This window comes from Myxine glutinosa, chromosome 4 (assembly GCF_964187855.1).
Source record: "Myxine glutinosa chromosome 4, kmMyxGlut1.1, whole genome shotgun sequence".
Lineage (NCBI taxonomy): Eukaryota > Metazoa > Chordata > Myxini > Myxiniformes > Myxinidae > Myxine > Myxine glutinosa.
This window is the reverse complement of record NC_136264.1, coordinates 57,013,606-57,028,244: the sequence shown is the minus strand read 5'-3', so window position 1 is coordinate 57,028,244 and position 14,639 is coordinate 57,013,606. Positions and strand designations below refer to the sequence as shown.

Below are 14,639 nucleotides of genomic sequence, written 5' to 3'. Positions count from 1 at the left end.
CACGACGTGGATGAGACATTGGGGTGATTCCATCTCTCCCTCCCTAGGAGGGACTGATGATGAATTGGTGATGGCAAATTTTGATGTTGAGTTGGAGATGGCAAATTTTGATGAGAGTTGAAAATGGCAAATTTGATTGGTTAGGAGGGAGAGAAGACGAATTTGGTTTATGGGAGGAACGGGGAAGACAGTAGGGATGTTTGTCGATTTGTAAAGTAGATGTTTATGGGTAGTGTTGTGTTTTGTGGATGCAGTAAGGGGTAAGGGAGGGGCCATGTAGGTTACCTGGTGGGGGGGGGGGGCGTACGATAGGAACGTACCTGTCTCACCTGGTTCCCATGTGCCCCCAGTGTGCATCACCTTACATTGCGTGCACTTTTGCGCCCTTACCACCTTACTCACTTGTTTCTTCTTTTGTCTCCCACCTCCGAGGATCTGGCTTTGGGGTAGAGAGAGAGGAGAGAGAGGTGCTGGCTGCGCAGTTGTGGGCCTGCACTTTCGCTGTTTGCTGCCGGGATCGATACACCATATGGACCGCAATGTTTGTGGCCACCCACAATGGACCGCAGTTCGTTTGCGGCCAAGCACCACCCGGGGATGGACCTCTGGGTCAACGTGGCACCTATGCCATACAGGTGAACCACTTTTAGTTAACACCAAGTGCACCACAAGAAGAGCAAGAGACACCTGCAGGGTTAGGGGTTGTCGCATTTATTTTTAATCATTGAACAATGGTGACTGCACCGATTGGTGGTGGGGTGGTGCTGTTGATGCTCGGAAAGGGTGCTCTGCACGTTATTAAAGGCCGTCGGCCACAGAGCACTCGTGGGTTGGTGTATCGATGTTGGCAAGCGCGCTCTCTCTATGCATAACATCTGCATGTGTTCCTCCAAAAACAGGTCCTGGATCGTAGTGTAAATAGCAGCGTAGTCTTGTAAATAATGCTCCCTACCGGCTGTATGTTTAGTTTGAGGATTCTTTCCGGATTTGGTTATCCTGTGGGTGTGTTTCTGTGAGGAGAAGGGTGCAACGTCGCAGGGGGACATATTTACTCATTTGTGAATATCTGTAAAACTGTCGCACTCAGGGTAGAGTTAATAGTAGAGGGAACTACATTGCGTGCCACACTAAAGTAGGTAAAAATTTATCGGGTCGGGACGCCCCGAGGGTAGAGAAGGGTGCAATGTTGCGAATATGGAATTTGGCCTCCATATCCGCTTGTAAATATTCCCCTATTTTCTCCAATACTCCCCAACTTTCCCCGATCCCCCATTCCCTAGTCCCATTGCATGTAAATAACAATCAGTAGAGCCGACCTTCCCCTTATTCCCCCATTAAATGTCGTGCCCAGGTCCACCGCACCACACGTAGACAACTTTCGGACATCTTCCTAGTTATTCTTATTCTATGTCAGTTAAGGCCTCGTCTCCATTAATTATGACTCTTCGTTGCACCAGAATGTGATTATATGGCATCAGTAGTGAGTTTAGGACCTTTCCCATACCTCCTTCCATCTTCTTCCCCAACAATTACAACAACAACAGAGGAGATGGCGGCGGAGCGGGGGAGGATGCGTCCTCACACCGGCTCGATTAGCGCCATAGACCATGCGCTCCACGGGGTTACCACGAAGGGGCTCCTTGTCAGCTCCTCGTCAAGGGCGGAGCCTGGTAAACCCCCCGCACGCACCCAATGAGAAGCAACGTGCCGATTCCACGAGGCGGAGCTAACGAGCCGAGGGCGTGTCACTCCCCGCCGGATATACGCGGCCCCGCGCCGGATGTGACGTCAGATGCGCCCCCAGCTTGAGACGACAAGACGCCACCTCGAGCGCTGTGAAACCTCCTGCATCTACTGGACCGTACAGTACCCTGTCCTTGAGCCAAGAGTGCACCTTGAGCCATCGATTCTGCCTTTCCTAGCCATCAATCCCCGTGTGAGTCAGCCTTGTCCCGTTTATCTGTCGTCTGTTGGGAATAATATAAGATTGTGTCTAAGTGCTTGTCTTTCTATGCTGTCCCTCTTGTAGTTGTAATCTAACCTTCCGCCTTAATATAACCTCCTCCGGAGGTCTTGAGAACTGAACCCCTGGTGTCGTATTGTGTTATTGTGATCCAGCCGGGTGTCTTCTTTTTCTTATTGAGTCAGCATCGCGCGACTTCGTCAACGTCGAGTATAGTCGGGTAATTTGTGCGGACACGACGGCCATTCCGCTCGGCCCACTTTAACATCAAAGTCGTGTCTGTAACAATATATATATATATACATATATATATATACATATATATATATATACATATACATATACATATATATATATACATATACATATATATATACATATATATATATATATACATATATATACATACATATATATATATATATATACATATATATATATACATATATATATATACATATACATATATATATATACATATACATATATATATACATATACATATATATATACATATATATATATATACATATATATATATATATACATATATACATATATATATACATATATACATATATATATACATATATACATATATATATATATATATACATATATATATATATATATACATATATATATACATATATACATATATATATACATATATATATATATATACATATATACATATATATATACATATATATATATATATATATACATATACATATATATATATATACATATATATATATACATATATATATATACATATATATATATACATATATATATATACATATATATATATACATATATATATATATATATACATATATATATATACATATATATATATACATATATATATACATATATATATATACATATATATATATATATACACATATATATATATACATATATATATATATACACATATATATATATATACACATATATATATATACATATATATATATACACATATATATATATACACATATATATATATACATATATATATATACATATATATATATACATATATATATATATACACATATATATATACACATATATATATATGTTAGCCATTAGGGTTTAAACCCCATGACTCAATTGATCATAACATCTGAAATTATATATCGTGCTTCTGAAAACTGATTTGAACTCAGCTGCAGGCAGAGGCGAGTGGACAAAATGTGGTTTCGAGGCTCGAGGTGCAGGGTGGATCCTTAGCCCAATAAACAAGTCCTTGAATGTATGTGCCAGACAGTAGATAATATGCTCACCGCCCACGTACAGGGAAAACATGTTGCCAAACGCCTTCTTCACAAAGGGAATAATTAATTATATATCTTTGTAGTTTCTAGTATGTCTCCTAAATCAAGGATGTAACCAACCTTGGAAAGAAATATAGACATTACACATCCTTTGATAGTTGTGTATTCAGCATGTGTATTCAATCATTATCCTATGCTTACATCTTTTTTGTCTAAGTTTGGCCTTCTTCAGGAAGGAATGATGGTAGGTGGGCCTTTACGGCTCAGGTTTGCTTAGTCTTTAGCGCAGATTCTTGTCTGATATTTTGCTATATATGAAATGCCTCTTTGCTTATTTTTCAGCGAGTGTCTTGAGAAATTGCCCGCTGCGTGTTAGGCGGTGCATTCTTGAGCCTTGCTCCACACTGTGTGTTTGTAATCGATTTTATTAAACATTGTTGCTCTGATTCTTCTTCTTCTTCCTTCCCTTGAGGTCTTCGACCGACAATTTTGGTGTCAGAAGTGGGATCATCCAGGTGTGCAGACGAGGTGGACCCTCACGTTCCAGGTCGGGAAGGAGGCCTGCCGGCATCAAATTTGGGTAAGCATTTTTGCACATCGAAATTGAAGCCTCCTGCCTTGCTTTGGACGTGTGGACCTCTGTCGGCTGTACTACCTGGCTTGTATTCCGAACCATATTTAGTTTAAACCAGAGCAGCAGTGGGTAACGAATCGATTATACAGGGCGCCCGAGATAAGGAGGGATATCCCTCAGGTAAGCTTCCTGCGTGGGAAGCAGGTAGACCCATATGTGGGAGATAGATAATAGGTGTTAAGTTACTCCGGCGTGAGAACTGCGTTTAAGGCTAGGGATCGGGGGGCGACCCGATCTTAGGACTACCAGGAGGGATTAACCCAAGAAGGTAGGAAGAATGGGTAATAGGAAAGGAAAGGAGGGAGAGCCTTTGAAGAACACTCCAGCGTTTTACATGAAAAGAGATTATGGGTATGCTGCTTTGCAACCGAGCAAGGCATGGACTATATTGACCGAGGGTTTGAATACGCCTTGGCCAGAGGAAGGGTCATTTGCAATAGACAGGTTAGATGTGCTATATGGGGCTTTAGATGCCCTAGAGAAGAAGAAGAAGAGACTCCCACCTGATTCATGGAAGGTCTATAGTTGGTGGAAGGTGGAGGCCTTGAAGAGACAGGCAGCCTCCAGACAAGCGAGTTTGCGAGGAGAGTTGGGCAAATACCAGGATGAGCGCAAACAGGGTCGGAAGAAACAGGATAAACAGATGAAGGCGCTCGCAGCGCAGACAAGTCAGAGGCTAATGGTAGCCCGGATTAATTCCGATGAGAAGGAACAGGATGAGGAAGATGAAATCCCTGTTTCCTATTCCCCCCATGGTCCAGTCCCAGGATCTAAGGCACGTACCCGACACCAGGGCGCTATAAGGGAAACAAATGGGAGACCCCCTAGAATTCATAAGACCCCACAACCATCAGCCCCTCAAGTCGAGGACGATGGAGATAGCCTTCATTGGGAATAGACGCAAACGGCGTGGCAGTAAGGGAACGTGTGCCTTGGAAAGAATCTGATTTAACGGCCATGCAAAAGAGGGTTCAGGAAATGTTGATCGACCAACCTTTGGATATAGTAATATTGCTCCGTCACTGGATTACAGAGGATGCCCCAGATTGGAGAGATATTTGTCATTTGGGAGCATCTATATTGCCACCAAAGGTATGGGTAAAGGCTAAAACCCTTTCATTATGGCCAATAGATGACCCCATGGCTCGGAATCCACCCATGACCGGAAACGATTGGGTCATTTTGAAAAATCATCTCCTGACCAACATTGGCAATGTGCTCGCGCCACCTGGAGGGCCAGATTGGGGAAAAATTGGCAACATAAAACAAAAAGCAGGAGAGACTATCGGCGATTACCGAGAGAGAATAGAAAAAGCGATAGCTCGATGGGGCGGGTTAGGATTAATCCAAGTCGAGGACCTACCCGCTCCCCTGGTGAACAATTACCTAGTAGAAGGGCTTCGGCCCGCATTAAAAAAACAAGTGCATGCCGTCCTTTTCGGTTGGAAAGGAATGGGGACCAATGAATTATGTACAAAACTCGAACAATGTCCGGGCTCCTCTTCGGAGGAAAAAAAGGAAATTAAAGAAGAAATGTTGCAGATGTTAGTAAGGGAAAAATTGGCCCAGCAACAAACAACAAGAACAATGGGGAGCAAGAAGAAACAAAAGGGGGCAAAAATAATGGGAAGTGACAGTGAGAGTGGGTCAAGTGATGACGAGACACTCGGTCCGGCACTGCAGGCAGCTATGATGCAAGTACCCCGGGAACCACAAGGGCCTAGTGGGCCAGGGAATCAGACGTGGAGACAACCCCAACAACCCCAGTGGGCTGCTCCACCATGTTCTGTGCTAGGTCCCCCGCCGGCCTATTGGCCACCACAAACACCCATGCCAGGATGGGCACCGCAATGGGGACCCTCCAATATGGGCCCCACCCCATGGGTTACCCCCAATTCGGGCATGCCATACGGGCCTTGTGCCCCAGTCCAACAAATGCCGAGGGGAGGGCAAGGGCGCCCACCTCCCTACAAAGGGGGGCGAAGGCCAAACCAACAGGGGGGTCCAGGACAGGGACCCCCAGGGAGAGGGGCATGTTTTGAATGTGGACAGATGGGCCACTGGAGACGGGATTGTCCAAATTATCCAAGGGGACCACGAGGACCCCAGGGACAGCAAGGGCCGTCATATGGAAACGCCTATTGACGGGACGAATGCGGGCCGCCAAAGGAATGTCCATTAATAACAATGACCCCAGATGAGGAACCGACCTTGACGTTAGATGTAAATGGACAACCACTAAAATTCTTAGTGGATACCGGTGCGACTCGCAGTTGTATCAATAAGGGACAACTACCTACTTTGAAACCGACACACAAAAGCGTCCAAATCCAGGGCGTTTCAGGAAAATTAGAAACTCTCCCCGTATCAAAAGAGGCCCGAGTAATGTTCGGACCGCTAGAAGCTAAGCATGCATTTCTCATGACCACTACTGCCCCAACTAATTTACTAGGACGGGATTTGCTGTGTCGATTAGGTTGTGACATTGCGTGCACCAAAGAAGGTGTATACGTCGACGTCAGAGAATCGAACCGTGATTTGTTAATGATGGCATTGCAGCGCGCCAGCCCCACCGTGTATTGGTGGCGGTTGGAGGAAGGGGCTTTAGCAACATGGACTCATGTGATCGACACGATTGGCGCGCAAACGCAAGAAATTCGTGATTGGCTAGAAGAACACCACATCGCCACAAAATTGAAATATAATCCGCCGCATTGCACCGCATGTTATGACGCGACTGGAAGCGATGATTATTATTTAGACATGGTTGCGGCAGCTTTAGGGGAAACTTCTGATCTTCAATTATCACACATATGGATTGGCCGAGAGGGCATTGGGATTACGGTAACCTTGTCGCCACGCCAGAGATCAAAGGCTAAGTACCCCGAGGGGATGGTAGCGCATGTTACCCTTAGCACCGCCAGAGGATGGCCATCCGAGAGCATTGGATGGATGATGGACCGACTGCGGAAAACGCCAGTAAGGCGTCGATACAATGTTGAACACCAAACGGTCCATGTGTTGGACAACAATGAAGGGTTCATAATTAATTTGGCACCTCAGGACAGACGAGTTCGATTTGAGATGGTGGAACTGCCACCCAAAGCGGCACATGTGGTCAGGGCGGTCCCCACGACTCCAGGGGACTCCGATGGATTGCTCGATACCGTCACCCCGTCACTATGGGCGCAACACGAGAATGAAGTAGGGCGCATTAGGGATGCACCCCCATTGGTGATTCCAATTAAAGAAGGGTTACCTTTACCACACATTCGGCAGTACCCACTTCGGCACGAGGCTGACGCAGGCATTTTTCCGGTGATAGAATCGCTCGTGCAGCAGGGAATAATAATCGAAACTAATAGCCCATGTAACTCCCCCATTTTCCCAGTGCCAAAACCAATGACAGGAAAGTGGCGATTTGTGCAGGATTTGCGAGAGATTAATAAAATAATTCAGGGTATTCATCCGGTTGTACCAAATGCAGAAGTTCTGATGACTTCCATTCCGCCAGATGCTACACATTTTACAGTCATAGACTTGTGTTCCGCCTTCTTTTCAGTGCCAATAGCTCCAGAGTCCCAGTATCTCTTCGCTTTCACCTTCCGGGGGAGACAATTCACCTGGACAGTGCTTCCGCAGGGTTTCGCAAATAGCCCCACCTTGTTTTCACGAGCGCTGCACCGCGATCTCGCAGATGTCCAATTGGAAGGCGGCTCGGTGCTGTTGCAGTACATCGACGACTTATTAATCTGCTCTCCATCCCAGGCAGCCTGCGAGACGGATTCACTAGCGCTGTTAAATGCGCTAGCCGAGAAAGGCCACAAAGTAGGCCGGGAAAAATTGCAATTTGTGCGGGAGATAGTTACATACTTGGGACACGCGATTTCGCATGGGAGACGCGAGCTCAACGCGAGCCGGGTCACGGCCATCATGGAAACCCCGTTGCCTCGTACACAAAGGGAGGTGTTGCGATTTTTGGGAATGGCAGGGTATTGTCGTACATGGATAACACTGGGCTGCATTTGAAATATTTTTTTCAGAGGTCTAGGTTATCTCAACGTTTCTTATATGTTTTTTGCATGCTGAATTCAGAAATGTATCTAATTTCGCTCAATCAGGTCAAGTTTTTATGCTATCTCAATTTTAAGGAAAAAAATAATCAAAATTTTTGTTTTTTTAATTAGCATTTTTTAAATTCAAAATCAGACTTACATTGACAGAAAATGTACAAACTATACATATAATGACACACAAGTACACTTAATGTGGAAGAAAGTGCTTTCTCAATTACTTTCATTTCAATTTCAGAAAAATATAGATAAATCGTTGTTTCTGGCAACACCCAACTTCAGTCGCTCCAGCAGCTGCGTGGCTCAGTCTGGTGTCTCCTGTCCACTTAGGTGCACGTGAGCGGCAGTACGTCCTGCGTAGTGTCCTCCTTACTATAACATTACTGTGATTCATGATGAATCGAAAGTGCAAGAATGACCCAAACAAGTTCTGCTATATCTGTGGTAAAGTGACCATGCCAGACCGGCAGTCTAACATCACACGTTTTGTAAGAAAAAGCTATCACGCATACTTTGGAATGAAACTTGGTGACCAGGACAAAGCCTTTGCCCCTCACATATGCTGCAAAACGTGCGTTGAGAGTCTGCGGCGCTGGAGCCACAAGAAGATTGAGTGTCTGCCTTTTGGTATCCCAATGGTGTGGAGGGAGGGAAGAGATCATACTAATGACTGTTATTTCTGTATGACAAACCTACAAGGTGAGTTTATCAATTTTGTTTGAGTTTAACTTTATGTTTAATAAATTCCCAAACATTCTAAATTGTTTAACTTTATATATCATGTCACCCCCTTGACGGTATGTCTATCTCTTTCATTTTAGGCATAAATTGAAAAAACAAGCAACACTTAAAGTATCCAGACGTGCCATCTGCCATTAAACCAGTGCCTCATGGACCAGGAATTCCAATTCCAGCACTGCCCGAAAATTGCAGACATTCGGCGTCCGATTCCGATGAACAAATGGAAGATGGTGACATATCTGGTACATATCAACCTACGGGCGAGACAAGTCAACCCAAACTCTTTAGCCAAGCGGAGTTGAACGATTTGACACGAGATTTGTGTTTGTCCAAAGAATCTGCTCAGTTGCTAGGGTCACGACTTCGTGAAAATCGTTTGTTAGCTCCTGAAACTACATTCTCCTGGTACCGCAGCCGTGAAGAAGAGTTTCGAGAATATTTTAGTTCGGACGATGAAGTTTCTCTGGTTTACTGTAGCAACATCACCCGCCTCATTGCAGCTATGGGTTTAGCATATGATCCTACAGAATGGCGGCTCTTCGTCGACTCCTCAAGTAGAAGCTTGAAAGCAGTACTACTCTTCAATGGCAACAAGATCGCGTCTGTTCCGGTGGGTCACTCGGTACAGATGACTGAGAACTATAGTAACATGGAGCATTTGCTAACTGCTTTGAAGTACAAAGATCACAATTGGATGATTTGCGGAGCCCTAAAGGTATGTTGGTGTCAACCTAGTTACATATATTTTTCTACTTTATTTATTGAAATATTCCTAACATGGATTAAAATATATATTTTTAATAAACTGGAATAACAAATTTTAAAACAAATATGTGTGTTCTTTCTTTTTATTTACAGGTTGTGTCCATGGTGCTGGGTCTACAAGGCAGCTACACCAAATACCCCTGCTTTCTCTGTCTGTGGGACAGCCGAGCAGACAAGCAGCACTATGTACAATGCAACTGGCCAGAAAGATCTGGCCTGGAACCAGGTTCCCACAACGTTGTGTCACACGCTCTTGTGAATCCTCAGAAGATTCTACTTCCGCCACTGCACATCAAGCTCGGACTTATGAAGAATTTTGTCAAAGCACTGAACAAAGAAGGTCGAGCTTTCACTTTCCTGAACAAGAAATTTCCTCGTGTAAGTGAGGCCAAACTGAAAGCAGGCATTTTTGATGGCCCTCAGATCAGGGAGCTTATGAAAGATCCTAAATTCGACGAAAGTATGGAGAGCAATGAGAGGAATGCCTGGCTCTCATTCAAATCCATTGTGACGAACTTTCTGGACAATCACCGAAGTCCAGAGTATGAATGTGTTGTGGAAGGGCTCCTGCAGAGCTTCCAGGCTCTTGGTGCACGCATGTCCATAAAGATGCATTTTCTCAGCTCGCATTTAGACTACTTTCCGGAAAACTGTGGTGATGTCAGCGAGGAGCAAGGAGAACGGTTTCACCAGGATATTCGAGTGATGGAAGAGAGGTACCAGGGCCGATGGGATGTCAACATGCTTGCAGACTACTGTTGGTGCCTCAAGAGAGATGTTACAGATGCGACACACAGACGAAAATCTTTGCGAAAGCCATTTATTCCGCATTAATTGTTTTCCTTCGTCTTTTTAATGTTGAATTTCACATTAACGGTACTTGTGCGTCATTTTATATATAGTTTGTACATTTTCTGTCAATGTAAGTCTGATTTTGAATTTTAAAAATGCTAATTTAAAAAAAAAATTTTTGATTATTTTTTCCCTTAAAATTGAGATAGCATAAAAACTTGACCTGATTGAGCGAAATGAGATACATTTCTAAATTCAGCATGCAAAAAGCATATAAAAAACCGTTGAGAAAACCTAGACCTCTGAAATGACGCAGACCAGTGTAATTGACTATGCGTTACTAGCAAAACCTCTATATGAGGCGACGAAAAACGACCAGCCACGGATGGTGAACTGGACGGACAATCGAATACGCTGCTACGAAGGACTCAAACGAGCCCTGGTAACGGCCCCAACCTTGGGCCTTCCCGATTATAAAAAGGCCTTCACACTTTTCACCCATGCAGTAGGGGGATTCGCACAATCCGTGTTAACTCAGACTCATGGAGATAAGGAACGTCCGGTAGCCTATTTCAGCAAAAAGCTTGATGCGGTAGAACAAGGCTTTCCGCTGTGTTTACAAGCCGTGGCGGCTGCCCGATACGCAGTTGAGCGGACGGCCGACATAGTAATGGGACATGCTGTCCTTTTACAGGTACCGCATTGCGTCCATACACTACTACAACAGCGAAACACACAGCATTTCACAGCCACTCGACTGATGCAATACGAAACGGCATTAATTATGGCACCCAACGTGACGGTGATGCGGTGTACCGTTCTTAACCCAGCGACACTTTTGCCAACAAAGGAGGAGGGAATCCCGCACGTTTGTACGGACGTGGTGCAGTTAATATCAACAGTAAGGCCTGACTTACAGGACACACCGCTACAGGAAGCCGATCACACCTATTACGTCGATGGTTCAGCCAAACGGGCTTGGGACGGATCCCTGTTACCTGGGTACGCAGTATGCTCGGATACGGAGACGGTCGAAAGCGGCCGCCTCCCGCCCACCTGGTCAGCACAACAAGCTGAACTGTACGCACTCACGAGAGCGTGCGAAGTAAGCGAGGAAAAAGCAGTGACAATTTATACAGACTCGGCATACGCACACGGAGTGGTCCACGACAAAGGGGCCATATGGAAAATGAGAGGGTTCCTCACTTCAGCGGGAGCACTCATTAAAAATGGGGACTTAGTGCGTAATCTGCTTCATAGTATTATGCTTCCACGTGAAATAGCTGTAGTTAAATGCCGAGGTCACCAGCGTACAGACGACGCTGTGGCCCGTGGAAACGCCCGAGCCGACGAAGCAGCAGCACAAGCGGCAAACCAACAGATTGGGTATAATATGCCAGTAGTTACGCGCAAACAGGGCGCTAAAGCGACCGCCCAGACAGACGTTCCGACATCCGCACCTACAGAGTTCGATGTAATACAATTACAAGCCGCGGCCTCAAACGTAGAACATCAAGATTGGATTAAATTGGGAGCTCAGCGCCCCTCAGAAGGACAAATGTGGACGATTAATGACAAACCCGTGGCACCGCGAGCTTTATTACCATGGTTGGCACGCATGGCGCATCAAAATGGCCATGTGTGCCATAGGGGGGTGATGAGGCAGGTCACTTCCACCTGGGCAGCACCAGGCCTTTCGGCTGCGGTTACCATGGTCTGTCGCTCGTGCGCTATATGTCAACGGCATAATAGGGGGGCACCCCCCAGACGCCGCCACAACGTGGGTCACCCGGCTCCCGTCGGGCCGTTCTGTCATATCCAGTTCGATTTTTTCAATTTACCGCCTTGTATGTCCTTTAAGCATGTATTGGTAGTGGTGGACATGTTCACCAAGTGGGTGGAGGCCTACCCATGCGTCAGGGCTGACGCTATAACGGTGGCCAAGTGCCTTTTGCGGCACTTTATATGTCGATTCGGTGTCCCGCAGAAAGTGTCATCCGATCAGGGCGGGCACTTCACAGGTGACGTCATTAAAGCCGTGTTAAAGGCCTTGGGAGTGATACAGTCGTTCCACTGTGTTTACTACCCGCAATCGGCGGGACTTGTAGAACGAACGAATGGCACACTGAAAGGTAAATTGGCAAAGATTTGCGACGAGACAGGCCTCAAGTGGCCGGAGGCCCTTCCGCTAGCGTTAATGAGCGTGCGCTCTACTCCAGGGCGCACCACTGGTCTCTCTCCGCACGAGATATTAATGGGTCGGCCCATGAGTTTGCCGGTATCGGCGCCAGTGGATATGGCAGCACTTGAATTACCTATCATGGATGACATGCTTTTAAAATTTTGCATAGGTCTATCCCATGTGGCGCGCAGCATACATGAACGCGTTCGGGAGGCCCTGCCGGAGCCAGCAAGCAAGCCTATCCACACCTTCGAGGCAGGAGATTACGTGCTGGTGAAGCATTTCACCCGTAAGACTGCGCTCGAACCAAGGTGGACGGGGCCATACCAAGTTCTTCTGATCACACCAACAGCGGTGTTTTGTGAGGGCAAGTCGTCCTGGGTACATGCCACACATTGTAAGTTGGCCATACCCACAAACACAGACACCTCAAACGCACCACCACAGATCGAGGATGCTGCACCACCGCCTGTTAGGGGTGGCAATCACACTTAGTTTAATATACCGCTTTGCCAGCACTGGGGACATGAGGGCATGGGCGAACACGGAGACATATGCATATGGCGACCAAACCATTAAGGTCTACCGGCAGAGAGTTATCTGGGGCCAGAGGCTAAAACAGGTGTCTGCAACAGGTGCATGGGATGCTAAGAGAGGTATTAGAGGACATTGGATTGACTTTAAATTGAAATGAAAATTGAAAGGGTGGATTAGGAAAATGAATTTGTTCAAATAATCGTGGCATCTGTGGGATGCAACAATTTTGTGCCAGAATAGTGTATGGGCGCCGTCATCTGGGAAGCGTCGTTAAATGGCAGTAGGTTTAGACAGATATTGAAAGGGTTCGTGCAATGTCATTTTGGGGCTTATGGCTCGCCATTGTCTGTCTGCCAGTTATGGTGGGCAGAGGGAAGAGGGAGTGATACTGCTCTGGCCTCTTGCTCGGCAGAAATGAGTATTGCTGGTTTTACCCCTGTTCAAAATTGAGCTCTCGAGAGCTGATTAACATTAGGATGCATCTCTCAAGGGACCCCTGGGTGGTCTCGAGAGCTGAGGTGTGAAATATGATGACGTTGTCTTATGGACACTTTGTGAGTGGCTAGACACGTGCCTGAAAGGGGAAATTGTATTCATAACTCATGTGGGTTGTGTCTGAAGAAAAGGTTTAAAAGGAAGTGTGAAGAAGGTCATGGAAAGTGCAAAGATGATTGGAGTGGAAAGTCGAATCAGATGGATTATTTGTCAATGACAGGTGACTGCAGGAATTGATGAGAAAGTGGAGGAAAAGGTTATAAAAAGTTAATGGAAAAGGCAGGAAATAAAGGAAAGTGGTTAGTTATGGACTGTTGTTCCGTGATAAGAAGGTGATACAAGGGGTTGGCTTGCACTGGGGGGGAGATGGTTGGTAAATCATGTATTATTAGATGTAGGGAAGATGATTAAAAGGAAGGTATTTTCGGAAATTGGTGAAAGTAAATATGGCATTCAAATTTCCAGACACGACACAGGAAATGCGGCTATGAATAAGCCAACCATCTGAGAGATAAGGTAACTAAATGCCAATTGGTGGGACGGGGGGCTAGGAATTTGATCATGGTGTGTGTAAGAAAGTATTTTTCAGGATGGACGATGAAGAAACCGCCGTCGGAAGACCATGATCTTGACCACAGAGGCCGTCGACCTGAATGGGTCCTTCAACAAGGCAGATGTGACCGGCGCTTCAGAATTTTGTATTGATTTTTGTGATGACTGTGATACTTGTGTTGAAAATCCCTTGTGGGAACTGGCTGATGCCTGTAATGATGTTTGTGATGACTGTGATACTTGTGTGGTAAACCCCTTGCGTGTACTGGCTAACGCCTCTTATGTATTATGAATGATTGGCGAATAGATAGTCTCGCATTAGTAATGGAACGAATTGGAAACGAAACCCGAATCGCAGAACTACAATTGGAAAACGAATGAGTGCATATGCGAACGATGGTGATGCAGAATCAAGTGGCTTTGGATATGTTGTTGGCAGAAAAGGAAGGAGTATGTGGGGTAATCGATGAACCTATTGATGCTTGGGATTCTGATAATGATTATTTTAGTTGGGATGATTATACCTGTGATTTAGAAAGTGTAGGTTCTTTTAAAGGTTATTGCTATTATGCCAGCAGTAAGGAGCGGATGGCAAACATGTATCCGGAAGAAC

The 14,639-nt window shown here is 45.5% G+C and overlaps 2 protein-coding genes across 2 annotated transcripts in view; one reads left to right on the top strand and one right to left on the bottom strand.

The window, feature by feature from the left end:
- The window catches only part of LOC144891715 (protein SCO1 homolog, mitochondrial-like), a 60,053-nt gene that overhangs the window by 20,412 nt on the left and 25,002 nt on the right, over positions 1-14,639 (bottom strand). The gene's annotated exons all lie outside the window — the stretch shown is intronic.
- Positions 7,904-11,248, top strand: LOC137415634 (uncharacterized). Its single transcript, XM_078775722.1, has 2 exons — positions 7,904-9,418; positions 9,562-11,248. The coding sequence occupies exons 1-2, from the start codon at positions 8,924-8,926 to the stop codon at positions 10,300-10,302; spliced, it is 1,236 nt and encodes a 411-aa protein (XP_078631848.1). The 5' UTR covers positions 7,904-8,923; the 3' UTR covers positions 10,303-11,248.